The following is a 25,484-nucleotide window of genomic DNA, read 5'->3' on the forward strand; positions in this document are numbered from 1 at the left end:
TCTCCAATGCTCAGTAATTGTATAAATTATTTTTATTTTTTTTTATTAACCTTATTTCTAGCGAGTGCCATAACTCGTCAGATCGTATAAAAGTCAAAGTGTGGAATGAAGACAATGACTTTCTCGGGCAGACAATCATCGAAGTACGAACACTCAGTGGTGAGATGGACGTGTGGTATAACTTAGAACAACGTACCGACGACAATGCCGTTTCTGGTGCAATAAGACTGCACATAAGTGTTGAAATAGAAGGAGAAGAAAAAGTTGCGCCATATCATGTCCAATACACTTGTCTCCATGAAAATTTATTCCACAGTTTGTGTGAAGAAAATGGCGGTATGGTTCAATTGCCTCAAGCTGAAGGTGCTTACGCATGGAAAGTATACTTTGACCCTCTTGGTGAAGAATTAGTCGACGAATTTGCGATGCGTTACGGAATTGAAAGCATTTATCGAGCTATGACGTCAGTATTTTTAATTAATTATTAATTACTGATGACAAATAGTTAGTTTGGGTTAAGTTATAATTAGTTTTATTGGTTTTTTATTAGGCATTTTCACTGTTTGTCAACAAAGTCCTTGTCTCCAGGAGTGCCGGCAGTAATGTCAACACTTTTGGCAAATATAAATGCTTACTTTGCCCATACAACTGCGCCGTCTGCTGTTTCAGCTAGTGACAGATTTGCTGCTAGTAATTTTGGTGTAAGTATATAAATTTATATAACTCAATATATATATAGATACATATAGATTAATATATGTATGTATGTAAGTAAATATGTATGAATGTGTGGGAATAGAGAAGAGTTCCATTTCCATGTTGATGCTAAAAGACAGAGTTAGAAGAGTAAGTTAAGGCGAATGAAGAAAGAAAGGGGAGTGAGAAATGCTGTAATTTCCTGGGAAACAGCTCCATCCGTTACTCAAGAACCCTTTCAGGCTCGTTTCACAATGCAACCTCTTCTCATTTCTTTCTCCAACGATATCTCTCGAACAAATTAACCGATTGATATGGTTGTAGTCGCATTCGACGCGGCTTATAAAGTTCTAGAGCTGAGTAGATTTTGAAGTCGATCGTTCAACTCGTTTCTGAGAAATCAATAAAAAAACTAAAAAAAAAAAATTTTGTTTTTCGTAATTCGCAAATATTCTCGAGTCTACTTGACCAAAAGATCTGAAATTTTTAGGAAAGTTGATGGCCAACAAGCTCTTTTGATTGCCACCTTAACCATCCAAATCGGTTCATTAGTTAAAAAGTTATAGACCGTTCACACACACACGCGCACACACACTCACACACACACACACACACACACACACACACACACACACACACACACACACACACACACACACACACACACACACACACACACACACACACACACACACACACACACACACATACACACATCTGATGAAAACTCGATTTTCGAAAATCGGAGTGAAAACAATAACTTCCTGAAATTATTGAAAATCATCGATTTTCTTAGCGGGAAGTCAAAAATGTACATTAAAGCTAAATGAACAAGCTTTCAAACAATAAGATTGGAAATAAGTTAAAAAAAATTTTGGTAAAAAGTATCGAGGCTTCAAAATTTATTGACTTTATTCTGATTTGATGAATGAGTAAAAAAATGATTTTTTAAAGAATTTTGTGATGCACAATTTTTTTTTTAGTCGAATTATTGATTCTTCTACAAGAATTAATTTATTTACAGAAAGAAAAGTTCGTAAAACTTCTAGACCAGTTACACAATTCACTGCGTATTGATTTATCGACCCTGTTGAAACAAACTCATAGATTCTCATAAAAAAAACATATTTTTCTATGAGACTTTATGAGCTACAAAATTTTCTATGAGAAACGAAAAATTTGCTCATAAAACTCTTTATGAGAATTTATGGGTTTTTATTTTTTTCATGATCTTAAGCGATATATCTTATACAATTTTTATGGGAATGAATGAGAATTTTTATGTTATGAGATACTATAAGTTAAATCGTCAGAAATTTCTATAAGATTGAATATAGAAAATTTCTTTATGAGTTTTTATAAGTATTTACTACTTTACTCTTAATGAGAGTTTATACAGAATATCCTGATACGTAAAAGTCTCTCAAAATCTCATCAATTCTATTTATGTAAAAACACCTACGAGTTTTATGAGTTTGAATGGGACTTTATCTAAAGTTGAATTCTCTTGAAAAATTTTAGAGTATTTAAAAGATTTTATAAGACATTTCCGCAGAGTAATGAATGCAAAAATTTTAAAAGATTTAATGAGTAATTTCAGTGCCAAATACACATCAATTTCTCATAAAAATATATTTATGTGATTACTTGATTTATGAGTTTCTAAGAGACTTATCTAACAAGAAATTTCTCTTAAATTACTATTCAAATGTTCAAGTAAATAAAAAGTTCCTACATGATTATTAACTATATTATTTCTACTAAACAAATTTGAAAGAATTATAATAAATTTTATTTTTTCATGTTGAAATTGTCATCCTATGAGATCCGATGAGAACTTGGTGTATATCATAATGACATAAATTTCTCATAAAATCTATTTTTCGAAAACGCTAGATTTATGAGATTCGATGAGACTTTTTTCAAAATCAGTAACTCTCAGAAAATCTTTTACTTTTAGTGGATTTGTTGTGGTCGACTATTGAAAAATATGAAGCTTAATGACATCCCTTATTAAAAGGAACGATTTAAATCGATTAGAAAAAAAAATTTTTTTATAATTTTTAAAAAAATGTTTTTACCTACGTAATGTTTGAAGATTTTACATAAAGAAAAATTATTATATCTACACGGAGAGAAATTAATTATTGTATCTACAATACAAAAATTGTAATTTTAACTATCTAAAATGGTAATAACATTTTTCAGTGGTTATACTGATTAGTATTACTATTGAAAATGATAACAGTTACAATTGATGATGGTAACGGTTACTATCGAAGATGCTAATTGTCATTATTAAAAATTATAATTGTTACAATCGATGATGGTAACTATTACCATTCAAAGTTGTAAAAATTCTTAACTAAGAATGTGTGTGTGCATGAGTGTCGCGTGTGTGTATGTCCGAGTGGGTGTATGAGTGCAAGCGCGCGCGTGCGTGTGCATGTGTGCGTATGTGTGCGGGTAAGTGTGCGCATGTGTGCGGATAAGTGTACGTATGTGTGCAGGTAAGTGTGTGCAGGTGTGCGGGTATGTGTGCGCACCCATGTGTATGTCATGTGTGCGAACCCGTGCGTAGGTGTGTGTGTGTGTGTGTTTGTGTGCATATATATATATATATATATATATATATATATATATATATATGTGTGTGTGTGTGTGTGTGTGTGTGTGTGTGTGTGTGTGTGTGTGTGTGTGTGTGTGAAATTAATCACTTCCCCAGTTAAACAAATTACACATAGACAAGCGTCAGACTATAACGTTTATATTTAAATTTTTTATTAGCTTAGATGGTCATCAATATTCAGGCTGATAGTAACCATTACCATCAGGTTATTAAGAATTACGATTTTTTATAATAGTAGTAATTATTTAATATAATAACAGTTATAATTTCTGGCTATCATAAATAATTGGTAAACTTGACCATATAGATGGTAGATACTACCATTCAGATTGTTTATTTAATAATTTAAATGATATTATCAATCATATAATTCAGTTTAAGAATTGTACTATAACTTGCTGGTAACTTTTACCATAAAATTCTCTCCGTGTAGGAGCCTATTAATGTTGAATGATATTTTATAACCGCTTAAAACAATAAGACAAACTATTCCCGTATTAATCCTCATAGTGACATTGCAGTCGATTACTCATACGTTCTCGTATAATAATAAGTCAAAAATGCCTTTCCATCTTATTAATTCATTCAAAATCGCGTAAAATGATAGAAAGATTAAGGATTTGCATATAAAACCTCATTGCAAAATTTTAGTCGATTATTAGTACGTTCACATTTAATTATAAGACGAAAATCGTTTTCAACTTCATTAGTTCATTCAATATCGCTTGAAATGATATGAAAATCAACTATTCCCTCATAAATCCTCATAGGGACATTGCAGTTAATCAATTATACATTCTCATATAATTATCAAACGAAAATCCCTTTCATTCTCATAAATTCATTCAAAATCACTCGAAATGACATAAAGATTAAGTATTTCCTCATAAAACCTCATAGGAAAATTGCAGTCGATAATCCATACGTCTCATCTAATTATAAGACGAAAATCCCTTTCAATCGCATAAATTAATAAAATTGAAAGGAAATTTCGTCTTATAATTAAATCAGAACGTATAATTAAGTAACTACAATCTTCCTATGAGGTTTTATGTGGAAATAGTTGATATCGCTATATCATTTCAAGCGATTTTGAATGAATTTATAAGATTACACGGTATTTTCGTCTCATAATTTAATGAGATGGTATGATAAATTAACTGCAATGTTTCTATAAGATTTTAATAGATATACTTAATCGATGATTCATCCGTTCTCAGCCAATTATAAGACGAGAATCCTTTTTAATCTTATAAATTCATTCAAAATCTCTGGAAATAATATGTGATGACTACTTCCATATAAAACCTCATAGGAACATTGCAGTTAATTTATTATACATTTTCATATAATTATAAAACGAAAATCTCTTTCATTCGCATAAATTCATTCAAAATCACTCGAAATGACATAAAGATTAAGTATTTCCTCATAAAACCTCATAGGAAAATTGCAGTCGATAATCCATACGTCTCATCTAATTACACGACAAAAATCCCTTTCAATCTCATAAATTCATTCAAAACTGCTTGAAAAAATACGATCTACTATTTCCACATAAAAGCTCATAGGAACATTGCAATTCATTTTTTATACGTTCTCATATAATTATAAAACGAAAATCCCTTTCATTCGCATAAATTCATTCAAAATCTAAAATCAAAAACTAAAATTTATTTGGGACAACTAAATTTTATTACGTCAATATAATCTATTTTATCATTTTTAACAAATGATTTAATAGACCCTTTTTGGTTGACATTAATATTTCTCTCTCTAAGATAATAAAATCACTTGGTAAAGTTAAGAAAATATTTATTTAAGGGACAACTAAACTATTTTATAGTCCCAATAAATCCAAATATTAAAGAAAAATATTGTTATATTAACTCTAATAAACATTACTTAGATACAAAAAAATATATTCATTTAGAATAAATATATATATTTGTTCGAGGTTAATAAATATCTATTTGAACCTAATGATTATTGATTTAAAAAGTTATAATGTTAGGCAGCAGCAGCGGGAGTAGTTCGGTGCTCGCCACTAGATCGCGCCCACCATTTGTGGTGTCCCTGGTAAGATACTTATTTCAGAGTTTTTATATTCGCCAGCTTGAAGCATTTATGGGACGGATTATCCGCTGAAAATTTTTGATTATAGTGGTATCCTGTATTAGACTATGACATTAATGTTTAATATTAATGTTTTTTCTGAACAATTTTTGTCATAGTACGAAAAAAATTAAGTGGCAAGGAAATAAATTATTCTTTTGAATATGCATTTATTTAACTGTTAAATAAATATTCTGTCATTTTAAAATAATATTCAATTATTATTAATAACACATTCTCTAAAGATCACTCATATATTTCATTATGACTACTTTATAAACTCTACAGTTAATTAATTTGATTTTATAGTTTCCAATAACTAGTTTTGTTGGTTGATTATAAAATATTTAGTTAAAATAATCAAATATATGATTGGCAATGCGGGCAATCAAATCATTTTCTTGTCATAACTAAAATTTAGTTGTCAGGAGAAAATTATTTTCTCAGTGTACTATTTCCACATAAAACCTTATAGGAAAATCGCAGTCGATTATTAATATTTTCTCATTTAATTATAAGACGAAAATACCTTTCAATCGCATAAGATTATTCAAAATCGCTTGAAATGATAGACTGCTCTGCTTATGATTTCATGTCTCATAAAATATCATAAACATACAAAACATTTTAAATTTCTTATAAAAATTTTATCAGATTTTATGAGAACTGAATAAAAAATAAGACTTTTGCGTTTTTTCTCATACAATCGTTCTATGAGAAACTATGAGGAATTTCAGTGCCAAATACACTGCCATTTCTCATTAAATTTCTAGGGTAAATATTTTTTTATGGGAATCTATGAGATTGTTTCAACAGGGGATGTACCGAAACAACTTCCCGGCATATAGTCAAGAGAAATTGATGGATTTGAAGAGCACCGTAGACCTCGTGACAGGAATAACTTTCTTCCGAATCAAAGTCCAGGAGTTATCGAGCCCGCCGTGCGCGAGTACAGTAGTAAAGGACTGTGTTAAATCAGATCTGCGTTCAACTTATCAGTTTCTCTTTGCATACTGCCACGAGCTGTACAACCGGGAGTTTCAAATCGACCCGAACGAAGCTAAACGTGACCCTGACGACCACGGACCGCGTCTAGACTCACTGGACTTTTGGCACAAACTTATAGTACTAATTGTTACGGTAATTGAGGAGGATAGAAATAGTTACGCGCCGGTGTTAAATCAATTTCCACAAGAGCTCAACGTCGGTCAACTGTCTGCTGCGACGATGTGGGAGTTATTTGCACTAGACATGAAGTACGCACTCGAGGAACATGAACAGAATCGTCTCTGCAAGTCTTCGGCCTACATGGATCTACAATTCAGGGTTCAATGGCTCCACGCCAACTCTGTTAAGGACGTACCGCCGTACAAGGGCGCAGTCCCTGAATATCCAGCCTGGTTCGAGCCTTTCGTAATGCAGTGGCTCAACGAGAATGATGACGTTTCACTCGAATATCTCCACGGTGCCTTCAATAGAGATCAAAAGGACGGGGTAATTTTTTATTTTTTATTTTACTAGCTTTTCACTCTTGGCTCCTTGCACTGAGAAAAAGAAAATTGTTGTTTCAAGTAACTATTTATTGAATCAAGTAAATATGCCATTGACATATTAAAAATTACTCTATTCCGTTATAGTCTTCGTTAGACTCTGAATTTTTAAAGTTAATCTACTGAAAATTTTATAAATCTACTAAATTTTTTTATAATCGTTTTACTCGAATTTTAGGCAACTAAACGAGTTGATCGTTTCTTATCTCACAAGCTCTTTATTGATTTAAAAAAAAAAAATTATTGTTACAAATAACTATTTATTGAATCAAGTAAATATGCCATTGGAATAGTTTATGTTAAATAATGGCTAACATTTATGAAATAGTTTTATTTAACACAAGTACTTCAATATCCTTATTTTTATAAAATAAATTATTATTTCAAACAGATGTTTATTTTAATGAAGTGATAGTTTTATTGAACGTCAATAATATTCATTCAACATAAGTTAACATTTTACTGAGTTAACATCCAAATAATTTAAATAAAATAAATCAAAATTACTATTAAATATATTTTTTATCAAAACGAATAATCGTTTATTTTGAATGAAAATTTATTATTTTTTAAATCTCCGTCAATTTAGTTGATTTAAGTCGATTAATCTTTCAGTTAAATAAATTTTTTTATTATTTTTTTTTTTTTATTAACTTTCATTCAGTTTATTATCTTGCGTACCCTGACATTTTGGTATTGAGGACGGGTTAAAAAAAATAAAATGCCGGTAATTGTTCTACATGGGGATCTTTTTCAGATCGGTTGAGTTTTTTTTTTCAAGTCTCAGGTCGCAAATGCTGGTTTTTGAATTTATATAGTCACGCACTTTATTAATTGGGCTGCTGAGTCGCAGTAGAAATGTGTTATTAAGTTGTTTTTATTAATGAGCTATTAATTTTCATCACGGGAATTTTGAAAATATTTCATTTTATTTTAGTATTTAAGTTCATTTTTAATACCGTGCACTCATAATAATTTACTAGATCTCTCTATTTTACAAAAATAGTCCACTTAATTTACTCTTAACCGAGTTTGGGGGAAATTAATACATGGATTTTTTTTTATTGATAATTAGTAAAATATTACGTAGATCACGAAAATAATAATAAAAAAGATCAATTCGGCCGCGTTTTTCAAATAAATAATAAAATAACAATAGGGATGCCGAGACACCATGTATTTTCATTAAAAAACTTTAATCTATTAATGTAAAGTCTGTCAATGCTGTGTCTTAGAAATATATAAAATGTATTAAAATAGATAAAAACTTTGTAATTAATGTAAAAAAAATATGGTCCCAAGGAGTCAACTCCAGGATCGAAATGAATAAATAAAATAAAAATAAAATAAGGCCCTATGATGACTGGTATTAAATTAAAGAGCGATAAATTCTGAATAAGAAAAGTCAAAAACCAATATCCCGGGGTTTATTATGTTCGCGAAAAAAATTAATTAAAAAAGCAAAATAATTAGTTGTTTTCTTGCGCGCGCCCTCTAGCTCAGTTTCTGCAGCTCTGTTACCGACAACGCCCTAGCGGATCCGAATTACGGTAAATACAGTGATTTACCGTAATTTACGGTGCCTAGCAGAAGTACCGTAAATTACGGTAATCTACGGCAAATTACGGTAATTCTGCTAGGCGCCGTAAAATTACGGTAAATTACGGCAATCTACCGTGATTTGCCGTAGATTACCGTAATTTACAGTAATTCTGCTAGGCACCGTAAATTACGGTAAATCACTGTATTTACCGTAATTCGGATCCGCTAGGGCGCTGTCGGTAACAGAGCTGCAGAAACTGAGCTAGAGGGCGCGCGCAAGAAAACAACTAATTATTTTGTTTTTTTAATTAATTTTCTTCGCGAACATAATAAACCCCGGGAGATTGGTTTTTGACTTCTTATTCAGAATTTATCGCCCTTTAATTTAACACCAGTCATCATAGGGCTTTACATTAATAGATTAAAGTTTTTTAATGAAAATACACGGTGTCTCGGCATCCTTATTGTTATTTTATTATTTATTTGAAAAACGCGGCCGAATTGATCTTTTTTATTATTATTTTCGTATTCTACGGAATTTTTTACATGTTATCAATAAAAAAAAATCCATTTATTAATTTCCGCCAAACTCGGCTAAGAGTAAATTAAGTGGACTAAAATTTCCCTTATTATTTGCAATTTAAAAAAATATCATTACAGTTATTAATAAATTCAATTAATTCAAAGGTTTATATTTTTTGCGAAAAATATTTTGATTGTTTTTTTTAAGATCATTTTGCTCTTACATTTTATTAAATTCAAATAATTATTTAATTATTACCATAAAATTACTATCACATTTTACACATATTTTAATGACTACAATTGTATTACATTCTATGAACTTTTTTTGTAAACTTAAATTTAAAAAGTTAATTTATAAAATTCCATACCGGAAATATACACTGAGAGAAAAATTTACTAATATTTGATAAATTGATTTATCAAATATTCGACTGTATTTATTAAATACTATCCTACACATATCAAATATCGATCTTTCCATCGACTAAATATTAATAAATTGATATTAACATTTAATAGGTCGCTGATCAATATTTAATAGAAGTTTATTAATATTTGATAAACTTTTATCAACTATTGATATGTGAGATTTGTATATAGTATTAATGAGTGTGGTGGCGTTGTACCCTCTAACCTAACATATTGCCTTATACATGCGTTACAACTAATAAATTGTTTTTATGCTTGTTGAAATATAGTCATCCCGACGAAAGTTTGGGATTTTTTCCCCACCACGGCTTCTTCCCCCACCGTTTAAATGTTGGTTTTGGTGGCTTTGCACATGCGCACATTTGAATGGTACATGCGCTCATTTTAATATTATGGTAATGGGGGGAAGAACTGGTGGGAAAAAATCCCAAGCTTTTATCGGGACGACTATAATAAAAAAAAAAAAATAAAATAGTGTTATAGAAAAATGATTAAAAAAGTGGGGCTTGCTAAATTCTACCTAACCTATATTAACTAAACAAACTGCTTACATATCGCGATAGTATATAAGATATGTAGAAACGTAAATTATAGATCAGTCTGTATTTATTAATATTTGATAAACCGCCGATCAATAATTGATAAACTGTTTATTAATATTTAATAAGCTGTTTATTAATATTTAATAAACTGTATTAATATTTGATAATGACCGACTTGGGAACAATTTAAATAAGCTGTTTATCAAATATTGATAAATTTTGTTAATATTTGATAAATTATTTTCTCAGTGTAAACCAATTGCCTCAGGTTATTGAAAATACGAATTTTATTATTAACCAATGTCTAAAATAATAAAATAAAGACTCTTATATCAACATAATTATTTATAAAACTGATAAATTTTCAATTTAACTATACAATAACTTCTTGCAAGTGGATTACTATCCCAGTTATTTGAATAAACTTAACTAATTAATTAACTCAAGTATCAATTTAGATTTATAATTTATGAAAATACTAACTTGAAGTAGATAATTTTAAATGCACAAATTTTTTTTCTCAACAAACTCAAGTCGTAACCTAAAAGAAAATAATTAAAGCCCTCGTAATTAAAATGGAATATCACATTAATTAGTAGTTAAATAAATAAAATAAAATTTAATAATTATAGTTCCAAAAGAGCAGCGAGCACGCCCTTTTCAGTGCATCAGTAGTCGACGTATTTACACAATTGACCAAATGTTTTGACGTCTTATCAAGACTTGGGTGTCCTGATCCTCAAACATGGAAGAAATATATGAAGAGATTCGCTAAGACTATTGTTAAAGTAATGATGTCATATTCGGATATTGTCAAGAGAGAATTCCCAGGTCACCTTAAAGACGAAAGAATTGTAAGCAATATAATAATTAATAATATTCAATTGATTAAAAATTAAATGCATTAAATTTATTAATTTAAAGGCCTGTATATTAATGAACAACATTCAACAATTGCGAGTACAACTAGAGAAAATGTTTGAATCAATGGGCGGTGACAAGTTAGAAAATGACGCAAAAAATATTCTTATTGAGCTACAGCATCAATTAAATGGTGCTCTTGATGAGCTCGCGATGTTATTCGTCAAGAGTTTAGAACCGAGAATAACTGTTTCCGTCCGAGAACTTGGGGATTTTCTATTGGCGATAAAAAGAGGCGGGCAAGTTGATTTGATGCAGCCGGCACAGCACAATGCGGTTGCTGTCGAAGCTGATTATGTTCTACCGCCGCTAATGGATCTACTGGACGGTAGTCTAACACTTTACGCTCAATCTTGTGAGAAAACTGTATTCATACGATTACTTAAAGGATTGAGGAAAATTGTTATGAAGATTCAGAACCACGTGGTGTAGTGTATTTAACCTCCTTTTTCGTATTTACTATTTATTTTTGTGGTCCGTGTTTATTCAAAATATATAAAAAAAAAAAATTATCTAATATATTATATAATAATAATACACGCAATTTAAGTCCGGCAAATTGCTTGACTGGGACATGTTGAGAGTAATGCACAACCTCAAACGCTTCGCGTTATGAGGCGTGCAATAGTATAATTGACACCATAATAATAAACTATTATATATGATGTATTAAAAATATAAAAAAAAATGTATTGTGTGATGAATAGCTCAGATTGATTAGACTATTGCATTAAATCCTTGATTTAAATGTAATTAATTTCAGAACTATACAAATATTATTTTTATTTTCATATTCCTAAGAATGACCCTGAAGATAGCCGACATCTGACATTTTTTAAATCAAACACTCTATAACTTATTTTTCAATACTTCTGTTTATTTTTTTGTAATTTCCCGATGAAAAAAGATTTTATATATCTGTATACAGTTATATATGAATTATATACAGTTGGATAGAGGTGATGCATAATAATATAAAAATTTTTATATAATTATTAGGGTGCTTTTTTTTTGCGACTATTTTTTTTTCGCTCCCATCCCGAAATTTTGTTGACAATATCCCTAAAAAAATTCCCTGAGAGTTTGAGCCCTTAATATTAATATTAAGTACTTGACCACAGCGTGTGAAGATTTCCCATTTAAAATACACGGGAACTTTGATTTTTTTTTCAACTTCTATAACTCCGCGGCATTTTATGATATCATCTCACCCAAAGTCGGGATTTTCTCAGAATTGAATGCTCTACAAAAGTGCCCATTGTCACGAAGTCGTAACTCATACGGGTGGGGTAGTATGGACCGCTAAACTGAATTTTTTCATAGGATTCTTGTTTTTTCTCTCAACAACAATACCTACAGAAAAAATGTAAATGACAATTTTATACGAAATTTAATTTCCTACAAAAAAAGTCCTTAGCACCAAATCACTAAGATTGATATTTTCTGAGATATTAATTATTGAAGTTTACGTAGTATTCAATTCCCATAAAATGTAAAATCAAATCTTAGAAAATATTGATTTTTAGTAATAATATTTACTTACTTTTTGAAATAATTGATAGGAGTTTTTAGGAATCTACAAAAATTAGTAAATTACTTTACATTCAGTACATAATAGTACTAATTATTAATAATGGATTCCACTTTTTACTATTGTGTAGATATCATCAAATAGACAAATCAACAATGAATGAGACATTAGCTTTACATTTATTAAGTGATAAGATAGGTATCTGAAATAAAATATTTATCATGAGAGCATTTCTGAGTACCGTAGAAACCTCCTCGGTAACAGTCTGTAGAAATAACTGATAGAATTCATACAGTTCCGGGTCGGCCGCTAGGCGGCTAAACTGGGAAATTGTTTTTCCTAGTCCAATACTTGTCATATAGATTTTATAAGCCATCGAAAGCGAGGATTTATAAAGATCATACTTCACAGGATCATTTCTGTAGTATATCTTCACATCCTCTCTACTCTATAGTTGAGTCGATACAGCCATGATGACGAGGAATGATCCTCTTCCCTGAGCGTGAGGAAGACTGAGTTTTTGCTCGTAGCAGAAACTCAGTCATCGATGATCGTTCACCCTTCGAACTTTCGGTTCGAAGGGCTTGGGAAGTGGATTTTCTGAGTGGTTATTTAATTACAAATTAATTTCCTGAGTCCGACTTCAAAGTCAGACAATTAATTTAGCCACCAAAATTTTTATACACAACAGTTTTACAGTTAGAAACTGTTAATTAATAGTTATTCATGTACTTCACAGTTAATTTCAAGTACCGTTAACTAATTTAATGAATTATTTTAGAGCAGAATAAATTGAGTAATGAAATGAAAAACCATGTTTTTTTCAGTTATTTTTCGTAGTTTTAAATAAGGTAAAGTACCCAGTAGTTGAACAGGTTTCAAAGTAAAACGTATTTGACCCTACTTTTAATATATAAAGTTGTAATTATTAGTTCAAATTAATGATTTTCATGAAAATCTAGATAATTTTGAATTGATTGAAGCGCAAAAAAACGCAGATAATTGAATATTTATATTTTGACAACGTTTTTAAGATAGACTATGAAAGGAGTAGTTGAAAACTCAACTCTGACAAGCCGCAGTAGTTGAACATTCCGGGAGCAGTAGTTGAACTAATAAAATATATAGCAATAGGCACACCAAAATTTTTCAACGTTTTATTGAAATCAAAAGAATTATAATATATTATTGGATAATATTAAAAAAAAAGTTTGGAAAATCCAAAAGTGCATGCCTTGAGCATTCATGTGAATGATACTCAAGTGAAGTAAAAGTTGAGACAAATCGCTTTTCGTCTTCGCGATTTTTACCAGCAGCCACCAGAATTCACGGGTTGAACCCTGGCTTAGGCTGGCCTCTAACAAATTTTATTTTACTGGACAGAGCAGTGGGTTGGGGTTCTTGCAAAGCAAAGACCCGCACTTATTCAAACTCGGCAACGATAAAAAAGGCTTATCAACTTACCTCACGGCTTATTATGAAACTATAGATTGTAGTTATATTATAGATTATACTTATTAATAGTCGAGTTACTACTTGTAACTCAATTTATAATTATTATATCAAATTATTCGGTGGTCTTACCAATATTTTAGGACTAGGATAGGATAAGGGTAATGTATAATGTCAAGGATTGATATTATAGAATTACGTAAGTTTATTGCCAATTGTAACAGAGATTCATTTACTTACATTAATTTCCGCAAGGTATAAAAACGCAGTCCTGTTTGGAACGCCGGATACGCAATCCGTAACCACGTGGAATAACGCCTTGTTACACACTGATTTTATTGCTTAATTCTAATATTATTACCGCGAATATGTCGCCGGTAACGTATAATGCTTTCAATATACTTAAATTTAATTATAATTAATAACTAATAAACAATAAAAGTTATGCCTATCTATAAAAATATTAATTATAATTAAACCATAAGATATTTAGCTGCCATTTTCAAAAGGGGTCTTCGCATTAACTATACGAAGATATTAAAAAAAAAATTAAGCTGGAAAATTGTATTTTTCGGAACTTCTAGTGTTTACTAGCCCATGACTCCTGAGGAATTTAACGCGACAAGTCACTAAAAACAGATATTTTATAGAAAAATCGTAATTAATCGACTTAAAAATGTATAAAATCTGTTGTTTAATCATTTTTCTTTGTAACAATATACTTTTTTTGTATCATTTAAGTGTTTTTATAAATTTAGAAACAATTTAATATGACGAAATCGAGTTTTTCATTTTCAGGCGAGTATAGAGCATAGCCTCAGCGCTTCGCGCTCAAGGCATGCAATATATGTTTTTACACTGATAGAAAAACTATCTTGATTCAAAAAAAATTTTTTCTTCAAAAAGTGGTTCTTGTTTCAAAATTTTTAATTGTTTTAATTCAAGAAATAAGTCCTTGAACCAAAAAATTGAAATTCTCGGATAGAGAAAAAAAATTCTTTGTTTGAGAATTTGATTTTTCGATGAAGCCTTTTTTGTTTTGAAACAAAATTCTGACGTATTTCGTTCAAGAATTTCTTGCTCTTGGATTAAGATAGGCAAAATCTAGGTTTAAGACATTACCGACTCGTTTCGAGAATGGCGCGGTTTTTAAATCAAGATACCAATTTACTCAGCTTGAAAAAAAACTTTTTTTTTTATTTGAAAAATAAAAAGTTTTAAAGTGATTTTTTAGGACTACATTCATTTACTTCAGATATGTTAAAGTAGAAATTTATTTTTAAAAAAATTTTTTTTTTCATTACTTTAAAAACATCTTCTATCAAGGAATTATTACTTGAACCAAAAATTTAAAGTTCTTAAAATAATAATACGACATTTTTAGTTGAAGACAAGTGGTCTTGCTTGAAGAATTCGATAGTATCGATTGAAGATAATATAGTTTCGGATCAAGACACGAGAGTTATCCATCGAAGATACAAAATCTATAGAGCCAAGAAAATCTAAATCAAGACAAGAATTTCTTGAAGCAAGACAATTGGTTTTCTTCAGAAATAAATTCTTGGCTCAAGAAAATATTTCTTGAGTCAACATAAATTTTCTATCAGTGTATATATGATCAGAATATATTTTTCGTCTATGATAGAAATATATATTTTTATGTATGATAAAGTTATAGTTTCCGTACATAAAAAGAATATATATTTTCATATGTGATAAAAATGTATTTTTTGTATATGATTGACATATATATTTTTATACATGCTAAACATATACGGACTCGTATATAGTGAGTATTATTTTTTTTTTAATATAAAAAAAAATATATCAGAAAATATAGTTAAATTCGCCACATATATTTTCTGATATTTATCATATATTTTTTCATATATTTTGACCATATATGTTATTTTCATACGGGTCAGTTCTAAGAATAGTAACATAAAAATCTTTCATAAAAGCAGCGTATAAAATTCGAAAGATGAATTTTTGATGAAATAATTTATAAATTTTAAGTAAATTTATTAAAATAATGAAATTGAAAAAAATTAATTTATCTAAATACGCATTTTTTAATTTTTATTCTTCTCAAATTTTAATTATTTATTCTAAAATTAAAAAATTTGCTCATATGAGCAAACGGAATCAGATTGAGTCGGATTCAACATCCTATCCGCTTTAACACGATTCAATGCAGTTTTTGAAATCTCCGTTTTTAATCCGTTTTAATACGATCAGACCCGACACGTTAGTATTGGATAACTACAGAAAATTTTGTTACCAACTTCTAAAACTTCTAAAAATTTATTAATAATGAGTTGATTTCTTTTTTTTATTCACTTTTAGAATTTTATTTTCTTATAAATTTTTTGAGAAGTTTTTAGAGAAATTTTAAAATTAAATTATTTTTAGCTTCTGCAATAGTTTATAATATGTTCTTTTTGATAAACTTATTTAATTTTAACTTGTGTCTCTGACGTTATAAGAAAATTAAAATTATGTTTATCAATTTACCACGGCCCAACCTTAAAGACATAAATTTCTTAATACACAAAAAAAAAAGTTATTTTGAGTCACGAAAATATTTTTGAACACAAACGTTTTCGGGAAGCAAGTCAAGATTTTCTTGAGCCAAGAGAATTTGTCTTGGTTAAAAAAAATTCGTCTTGGTCGGGGAAGATTTCTACTTTATCTGAGAAAATTCAGGTCTCCAAAAAAATTTTCTTGAATCAAGAATATTTACCTTCAGTCAAGAATTTTTTTTTTTCTGTGTATAAATAAAATATCAAAAAGGAAAATTTCACTTGCATGCGTTTGGCTTATACCGACTTGGTCGGTAAGTTGAACTCTGCCTCGAATTTATTCTATCCGATTCAATGCGATTTAACACGAAACACTGTTTTCAAAAATCGCATTGAATCGGGTTGGTTCGTATTGGACTTCAATCCGACTTCGTTTGCTGGGCCGATCCGGACTTTGAAAAAATCCATTTGTTTATAACTTTAGTTAACAAAAAAAAAAAAAAAAAAAAAATAATGGTCTTTGGATGATACAATAGAAATTCGTTTTCGAAAAAATGCTGACGATCGGTGATATCTACATTTTGTCAATTTTTTTTTTTTTTGTATTTGATTTTTAATGTAAAAGCCTTAAGAGAAAAATTTGATGGGAGAAGATGTATATTGAAGAGGAGAAAGTCACCGGTGCTAAGCAGCAGCGGAAGTAGTTCAGTGCTCGCCACTAGATGGTTGGCCAACTTATTGTTCTGTCCCTGGTTAGATAGGTATTTCAGAGTTTTTATATTCGATACTTGATGACAATTCTGGTATGGATATTTCTTTGTTATTTGACAGAGTGACAAGTACCTGTTTTGGTGGTCATATAGTAGATGCTTAACTACATAATGACATTAATAATTCCTTAAATAATTTTTCTCGATATTTAAAAACAAAAAGTATTTTATTAAGTCAAAATTGTAACTGATACCTACTCAACATTAACTAAGCCGAAGTAGTTACTAATACTATTTTAATTTGTTGACGCGACTATGAAACGTAGTTATTATTACTATTACATCTTAAGTAGCGAAGACTATTTTTTCATAATTGTTATAACCAGGTAAAAATGGTTCGTAAAGAATAGTTGGTGTTACTTTTTTTATTAGTTTTGAGCACTACTGTGTAGTACCAGTGACTACGAAAACTAGTTTACAGAACTAATATTTAATACTTGTGACGTCGTAGTTCAGGCTACTATGCATTTTTCTCTCAGTGTAGTCACTAAAAATATCTGTTAATTCAATTTTCGCCAGGGATCTTATCAAATTCAGGAGATTTTCTTCTATTTTAAGGACCTCTTCAAAAGATTTTTTCGGCTTCCCGTGAGTCTCAGCTAAACTTTTAATTGCCCGAATTATTTCTTGACACTCACGTACTCCAACCTCTATGGCTTTCTTCAAATCCGCCTCGAGGATCCTGTTGGCATACCCGTCCATCATGACCAGCAGACTGATCAGCAGCAGACACAATCAAATTCATGTAAACTTAACACTTTATTTTAAGTTAAGTTAACTACTTTGGGCTGAGTCTATTAAATTAAAAATTTATAGTGAGCGCAACTATGCGATATAGTAATAATTTAATATTTATATCAAGTGATATCAACCAATTGAACATAGTCATTCAGATTTTGTGTATATATTGTCTTTCGAAATTTTGTTTTGATTCGAAAACCATTTTTTTTTTTGTTAACTGGAGTGTATTTTTTATCTTTTTTTTTTTTTGAGAAAAATTATTCAAGGAATTATTAATGTCATTATGTAGTTAAGCATCTACTATATGACCACCAAAACAGGTACTTGTCACTCTGTCAAATAACAAAGAAATATCCATACCAGAATTGTCATCAAGTATCGAATATAAAAACTCTGAAATACCTATCTAACCAGGGACAGCACAATAAGTTGGCCAACCATCTAGTGGCGAGCACTGAACTACTTCCGCTGCTGCTTAGCACCGGTGACTTTCTCCTCTTCAATATACATCTTCTCCCAACAAATTTTTCTTTTAAGGCTTTTACATTAAAAATCAAAGACAAAAAAAAAAAAAAAATTGACAAAATGTAGATATCACCAATCGTCAGCATTTTTTCGAAAACGAATTTCTATTGTATCATCCAAAGACCATTATTTTTTTTTTTTTTTTTTTTTTTTGTTAACTAAAGTTATAAACAAATGGATTTTTTCAATCCCACAGCAAACGGGATCGGATTGAGTCGGATTCAACATCCTATCCGCTTTAACACGATTCAATGCAGTTTTTGAAATCTCCGTTTTTCAATCCGTTTTAATACGATCAGACCCAACACGTTAGTATTGGATAACTACAGAAAATTTTGTTACCAACTTCTAAAACTTCTAAAAATTTATTAATAATGAGTTGATTTCTTTTTTTATTCACTTTCAGAATTTTATTTTCTTATAAATTTTTTGAGAAGTTTTTAGAGCAATTTTAAAATTAAATTATTTTTAGCTTCTGCAATAGTTTATAATATGTTCTTTTTGATAAACTTATTTAATTTTAACTTGTGTCTCTGTCGTTATTAGAAAATTAAAATTATGTTTATCAGTTTACCACGGCCCAACCTTAAAGACATAAATTTCTTAATATAAATAAAATATCAAAAAGGAAAATTTCACTTGCATGCGTTTGGCTTATACTGACTTGGTCGGCAAGGTGAACTCTGCCTCGAATTTATTCTATCCGATTCAATGCGTTTTAACACGAAACACTGTTTTCAATCCGACTTCGTTTGCTGGGATTGTCAGCCAACTCACGCTCATTAATATTTAAATTAATCCTCGAAGTTAGTCGACAATTAATAATTTTCAAATTTTTTTTCAACAAATTATTACAAAAAAAAAAAAAAAATAAAAATATGCACATATAGAAAATTTAAAAAACTATAAGTGCAATTTTTTTTTTTCATAATTTATCGTTTTCATAAAATTCAAAAATTATTAAACGTCGGCTAACTTCAGTATCATAATTTATTGTTATTTACAATTACTCATAATGCTCCATAATTAAATCATACATGAGTACACGGAGAAAAAAATATAGTAAATTCTACTAAAAAATATGAGAATAATTACTAAATTTGGATAGTAATCTTGAAACGCTTATGATTTATATGAAAAATTCATAAACAGATTATAGCATATTTTACAAGTCGTTTAGTCAATTTTACTATTAACTTTTTATTATAATTGATTATTATTTTTTTTATTTTTGTCATCTGTATTGGTGTTGGTGTGGATTTTTGTTTTTTAAAAAATCAAATGATTCAACCAAGATTCGAACCATGATCTCCCGCGTGCAAGTCCTTTCCAATGTTTTTTTTTTTTTTTTTAAAGAAGTTTATTTGTCTTATTCAAATACAAGTATTATATATTAAATTAAAAATATATTGTTTAATTGGCGTCCTTTCCAATGTCTGACGGCCCGATGTGTCCTTTGAACAAAAGTTTCAGAACTTGTAATGCATCTTTGTATATGCTATCCCCACCAACTTTTAATTTTATCTATACATAGTAGAATTTCCTATGCAGATAGTAAAAAAATATAATCGTGTTAGCAAAAAATACATTACGTATAGTAATTTTTAATATCTTATTATGTAATTATTACTAACTAGTAAATTTTACTAAACGTTTAGTGATAATTATAATACAGAATGTATTTTTTCATATCTGTTAGTAAATTTTACTATAGTATTGTAATTTTGACTATATTTTCTTCTCCGTGTAATTACTGGAGAAAAGATAACGTAAGAGGGGAGGACAACGAGATGTGGGCGAGGATAAGATGTGGAAACATAGGAAGAGCAGGTAAAAAAGAGTAATACACGGATTGAAGCTGTAGAGGGTGTGGGAAAGAGGAGGAAACGATGATACATCTACTAAAATGTGAAGGAATTTATGAAAAGGTGGAGAAAGAAAAAGAGCTGCTAGACGAATGGAAAGGATTAGAGAATGAAAAATTGATAGCAGAATTAAAAGGAGAGATAGACTTAAAGATATGCACGGTCTTCAAGAGAATTGAGGAAATCCTGAGAGTCAACTCAGCGTTACGGAGCGTGGTGCAAGTGAGATGCCAAGACTGCGACGTGCAAGAAAGATCAAAAACCAAGAACTAAAGTATTTAATTAAATAATAAGAAAGAAATAATATATATTAAAAATAAAAATATATTAATAAATAAATTCATTAAATCAATAATTACAAATTTAAATTACAACTATTTAATTACAAATTTATTGAAAATTCTTCACAGATAAAAAATTGATATTTGAAATCAAAATGCAACAATTAATTTTTTTTAAAATTATTATACAATGAATTAACTTTTTTTTATCTTAAAGTAGTTGAATAAAAATAACAAAAAATAACAAATAGTGAAAAATTATATATTTATATACAGAAAAAAAGGATCTCTTAATAAGTAATTATTATTTTACACTATTACTAATAGTAAACTACAAATTTATTAATTATAGTTATTAATTAATAACAATCTACTCGCAAATACATATTCGTTTTAATGGTTTGTAATTATAGTTATGGTTAACGACTAATTTCTTTAAATCTCCATTAGTAAGATATTTAAAAATCATACTTGTAAAAGTACTTGGTAGGCGAATGTCATTAAAAATATCGTATACTAAATCAGTGACATCAATTAAAAGATTTTTCCGCCCTAACACTTTCCTCAAACGGTAAGTTAACATTCCACCGTATAGTGGGAAAGTCAATGGAATGTCCAAATCGGAAATAATGTTATTAGGAACATGTTTTAAACCAACAGCCAATTTATGTTTACATTTACGCAATAAATCATAATATGTAAAATTACTATCACCAATCTTTGTATTTTTCATATTTTCAATTTCTTTCATACACTTATTACGCACTTCACTAAATTCTTCGCTGTTCACTATAAGTGCTAAATTTTTTTCACTTACATAAAAAGAAGCCGCACTAAGCTTTACAATATGCTCTTTCGATATCTTTATAACTTCGGGTGGATTTGAATATAATGAATCAAATGCTGTTCTACCGTCACGGTTTTTTAAACTAATGTCAATACCAGCATCAAGAAGATCTTTCACCATAGTAATATCGCGACCTGCTTGAAGCGCGATATGAAGCACTGAATTTCCATTCGAAGACGTTACATTTACATCAATTGTAATATCATTTAACAATAATCCAACTGCTATGAAGTTCCAGTTATTGACGGCTACGTGAAGACAAGATCTTTTAAATTTACTTCCAGATAAATCGTTAACATTTGCACCATACGCAATGAGGAGGTTCATTATTTCTACGTTTTTTTGGGTAGCAATCATAAGTGGTTTTTCATAACCTTCAATATCAATATTAGGGTTGGCATTTCTTTTTAGAAGCAGCTCAACCCTTTCTACATCACGATTGCGAATAGCCTTATATAGTTGTGAATCGGTATAAGTTAAACCATCCTCAGGCACCAAAATATTCCAATCTTGCTTAACCCCTAACTGTGAGGGTCTGTAAAAATTAATACCAAGAAGCTGATAGATGTTCTTCATTGTGATGATTTTGATAAAATTACGAATTGTCGATTTTTAACAAATTAACTTTAAAGGGAAGAAACTTGGACACTGAACTATTAAAGTCACTGTTCACTTTGTAATAATAAAATGTTCAATTATTGGTAAACGTTGATTATAATCTTGTAGTATTAAGACGAGAGTAACTGAACCACTGATAGTCTCAAGATCAGAAATTATTCTAAACGGTGGTCTATGGTACCTTCGTATTTAACATAGAATCCCCACCACTTTTATTTTTCAGTTTTTACCCCCTCCCCTCACTTGAGCTATCTAATGACAATAGTTACAGTTCATACTTTTGGGATAATTATTTTTCTCTGGCCTATTATACTATTTAATGCCCATCGTCGTAATGATAGGATGTAAGGTGTTAAAGAGATGTTTTAATGATCGTCTAGATTTTCTACGATAGTACTAATGATTTATGACAATGAGATTGGGAGTCGTTAAATATATAAGTAATATTGTTAATGAGTATTGTGCGACTATATATATTCTTGAATTAACAATACTAGTTTGAAAAATACCAATTTTTTTCTTGGCTAGAGAAGTTTCGAGATTCTTAAATCATGATTTATTTATGCTTTTTTCAGAAGTTCGTGTTGTTCCCACAATAAATCTAACTCTGAAACCAAAGAACAGATTTACTTGGGTTTATATATAAATTTCTAAATCGAAAATAAATTCGTATATTCTTGAATCAAGTAAAATAACATCCTGATTCAAAAAATGCATCATACTCAAACTACTATCTGGTCATAAAGTATTAACCCTAAATTTTAAACATGATGGATAACTTGTATTTTAGAAAACTGCATTAGAACGTGAAACATATAGTTCAGTAGATTGAAGTTTCTCTCTTCTGCTCCTATCTAAAATTTCATAAATCTAAACAATTATTTTCCCGAGATATAAACAATTGAAAGTTGAAAAACGTGGTGTTTGAGAAGTATAAATTCAAACATCAACTTTGGTTGTTTATAACTTGGTAAACAATTGTTTTGTTGCTACGCTGATTTTTTTGGTGTATAGTGGATCTTTTCCGAATAGAAATCACGGAAAAAATTTTTTTTTCTTTTATAAATTATTACTATAATTTATAGTTATTATCGTCACGGATTATCTTCGGATCTAATTAAAATACGGATTTGTATTAAGATAACCCGTGACGATAAACTATAAATCCTACTAAAAACAGATTCTCTGTATATAGTCGCGACAAGTACACGTTTAAAATTTTTTAAAAGTAAAAAAAAATTATTTTTTACAAAAAAAAGTTGAATCGAAAAAATACCAAGTACCTAATATTATTCACAGTCATGCTAAACATTTTAATCTAATTTCAAAAAAAACTGTATAAAACTGTACAAAATTACAAAAAAAACTGTACAAAATTAATTTCTAATAAAATCAAAACATGTTCTTTTTTTTTACTATTTCGTAAGCGTACCAAGTACATTGAAATTTTGTTATATTGTCAACTATCCTGAAGTTAGTAGACAATTCCCATACGAAAAAAATATATATCCGGGCAAATCTGGAATATGTCGCATATATGCAACATATATAAATATATGTCTCATAGATGCAGATTTGCCCGGATATATCCGGATATATATTTTTTTCGTATGGGTTGATAATTTTCCAATTTTTTTTTTTCAGCAAATCAATCACGAAAAATAAAACGAAAAATATTTGGATGTAAAAAATTAAAAAATCTACAGGTGCAATTTTCTGAAATATTTCTTTTTTTAAATTTATGGTTATAAAAAAAAACTCAAAAATTATTCGACGTGAGCTAATTTCAATATCATAATTGTCAGCTACATTTACACTCATAATAATTTTATTAAAATTATCAGTGCTCATAATCAGTAATTTTATAATATGTTTTATTAAATATTCAAAATGAATTTAATTAATAAATGTAAAAAAAAAAAATTTGAATTTTTGATTTTCGCGCGTGCAATCTGATTTGAGGATTGAAAATAAAAGAGCCAATCAGTGGGATTATTGACGCAATAATGGTGTCTGTCACGTGATAAAACTCACCAAAGAGTCAGTTGGAGCATTTACTAACGATAGTAAACTTGCAATTCGTGTCATGATTTTTTTTTTTTCGGCAATAAAATGTAATAAGTTTAATAATTAATCACAAAAAATTAACAATTGATAATTTAAATAGTTTTAAAAATTTTAGTTTTATCATTTTTTAACCCTTGTGTGAATTAATTACGGATGATTAATCAACAATTTAATTACAATAGTGTATATTTTTTTTAAAATCCGTTTTTTATGAGTGACGTGTTGAGGAATTTTTTTTTTATTAATAAAATTTCATTGGATACTGAAATGGCGGGAAGGCATTGTTTTGAAAAAAATGGGGGGGGGGGGTTGAACTGGTATTGAAACTTTTTTTGGAACGAAGTTCCTTATGGCGCGTTGCGGAGCCCTCGCGGTTTTGCGAATGCCGTAAAAATGCCGTAAATTTTCGGCATTTATACACATGCCGTAAATTTACCGTAATAATTTGGTAATAATATGGTTATATTGGCCAGTTTTTTTGCTGTACTTATACTGTAGAGTTACCAGATTATTATAGTAAAATTACTATAAAAATGCCGAACTTTTACCAAAAAAATGCCGTAAAAAAACTATAAAAATGCCGAACTTTTACCGAAAAAATGCTATATAAATACCGCAATAATGCGATAATTTTATAATAATAAAATCGTATTTTTTTGGTAATTATACCGTAGATATCCTGCGATTTTGCCAGATTTATCCTGATATAATGAAAAATTGTAAAAAATTTGGTTTTATTTTATATTTGCTTCTGCGGTTAAAATCATCGAAAATGTGCAAAATGTAAAATTTTATATTTTATTCTATTAGTTCACACATTTCTTATTGAAACAAAAGAATGTAAGTGAAAATAAGAATCCGGGAAAATTGAGGTTTTCAATTTTCTTAAGTTTGTTTGTATAGATATAAATACAATTAGTATCAACTTTCGAATAAGCGATTTGGCATAATGGTTAACAGATCAGGCTTTAAATCATTAAGACTCGGGATCGAGCCCACGAGTTGGTGGGTTTTTTTTTTTTTTTTTTTTTCATGACAGTTATTGTACATATAACTTTATAATGTTATATATAATTATATATAATTAAATAAAATTTTATATAATTATATATAATTTTTGTTCCGGGTAGAACGGTTTAATGCTGCAAAAATGCCGAAAATATGCTGTATAATTACGGTTTTAATGCTGTTAAAATACCGTATTTTTTCTGTTTTATTACCGTAAATATTCTGAATTTTTTTCGTAAATTTTTGGTAGTAATGCGGCAAAAAAACTGGCCAAAATAACTTGAATAATACCATATTTATGCAGTATT

General features: G+C 29.2%; 1 protein-coding gene and 1 non-coding gene across 2 annotated transcripts in view; both read left to right on the forward strand.

Annotated features, from left to right (window-relative positions):
- LOC130674921 (protein unc-13 homolog B-like) overlaps positions 1–11,903 on the forward strand; it is a 34,485-nt gene extending 22,582 nt beyond the window's left edge. Inside the window, exons 6-10 of the mRNA XM_057480375.1 lie at positions 62–463; positions 551–701; positions 6,257–6,934; positions 10,661–10,882; positions 10,953–11,903. Coding sequence (XP_057336358.1) covers positions 62–463; positions 551–701; positions 6,257–6,934; positions 10,661–10,882; positions 10,953–11,381 — 1,882 coding nt within the window. The 3' untranslated portion in view covers positions 11,382–11,903. The remainder of the gene's footprint in view (positions 1–61; positions 464–550; positions 702–6,256; positions 6,935–10,660; positions 10,883–10,952) is intronic.
- A 971-nt stretch (positions 11,904–12,874) lies between these two features.
- LOC130675239 (small nucleolar RNA U3) lies at positions 12,875–13,089 on the forward strand. Its single transcript, XR_008991244.1, has one exon. It is a non-coding gene; the product is annotated as a small nucleolar RNA U3 (small nucleolar RNA).
- Positions 13,090–25,484: the final 12,395 nt, after the last annotated feature.

The sequence above is a fragment of the Microplitis mediator genome, chromosome 9, assembly GCF_029852145.1.
Source record: "Microplitis mediator isolate UGA2020A chromosome 9, iyMicMedi2.1, whole genome shotgun sequence".
Taxonomy (NCBI): Eukaryota; Metazoa; Arthropoda; class Insecta; order Hymenoptera; family Braconidae; genus Microplitis; species Microplitis mediator.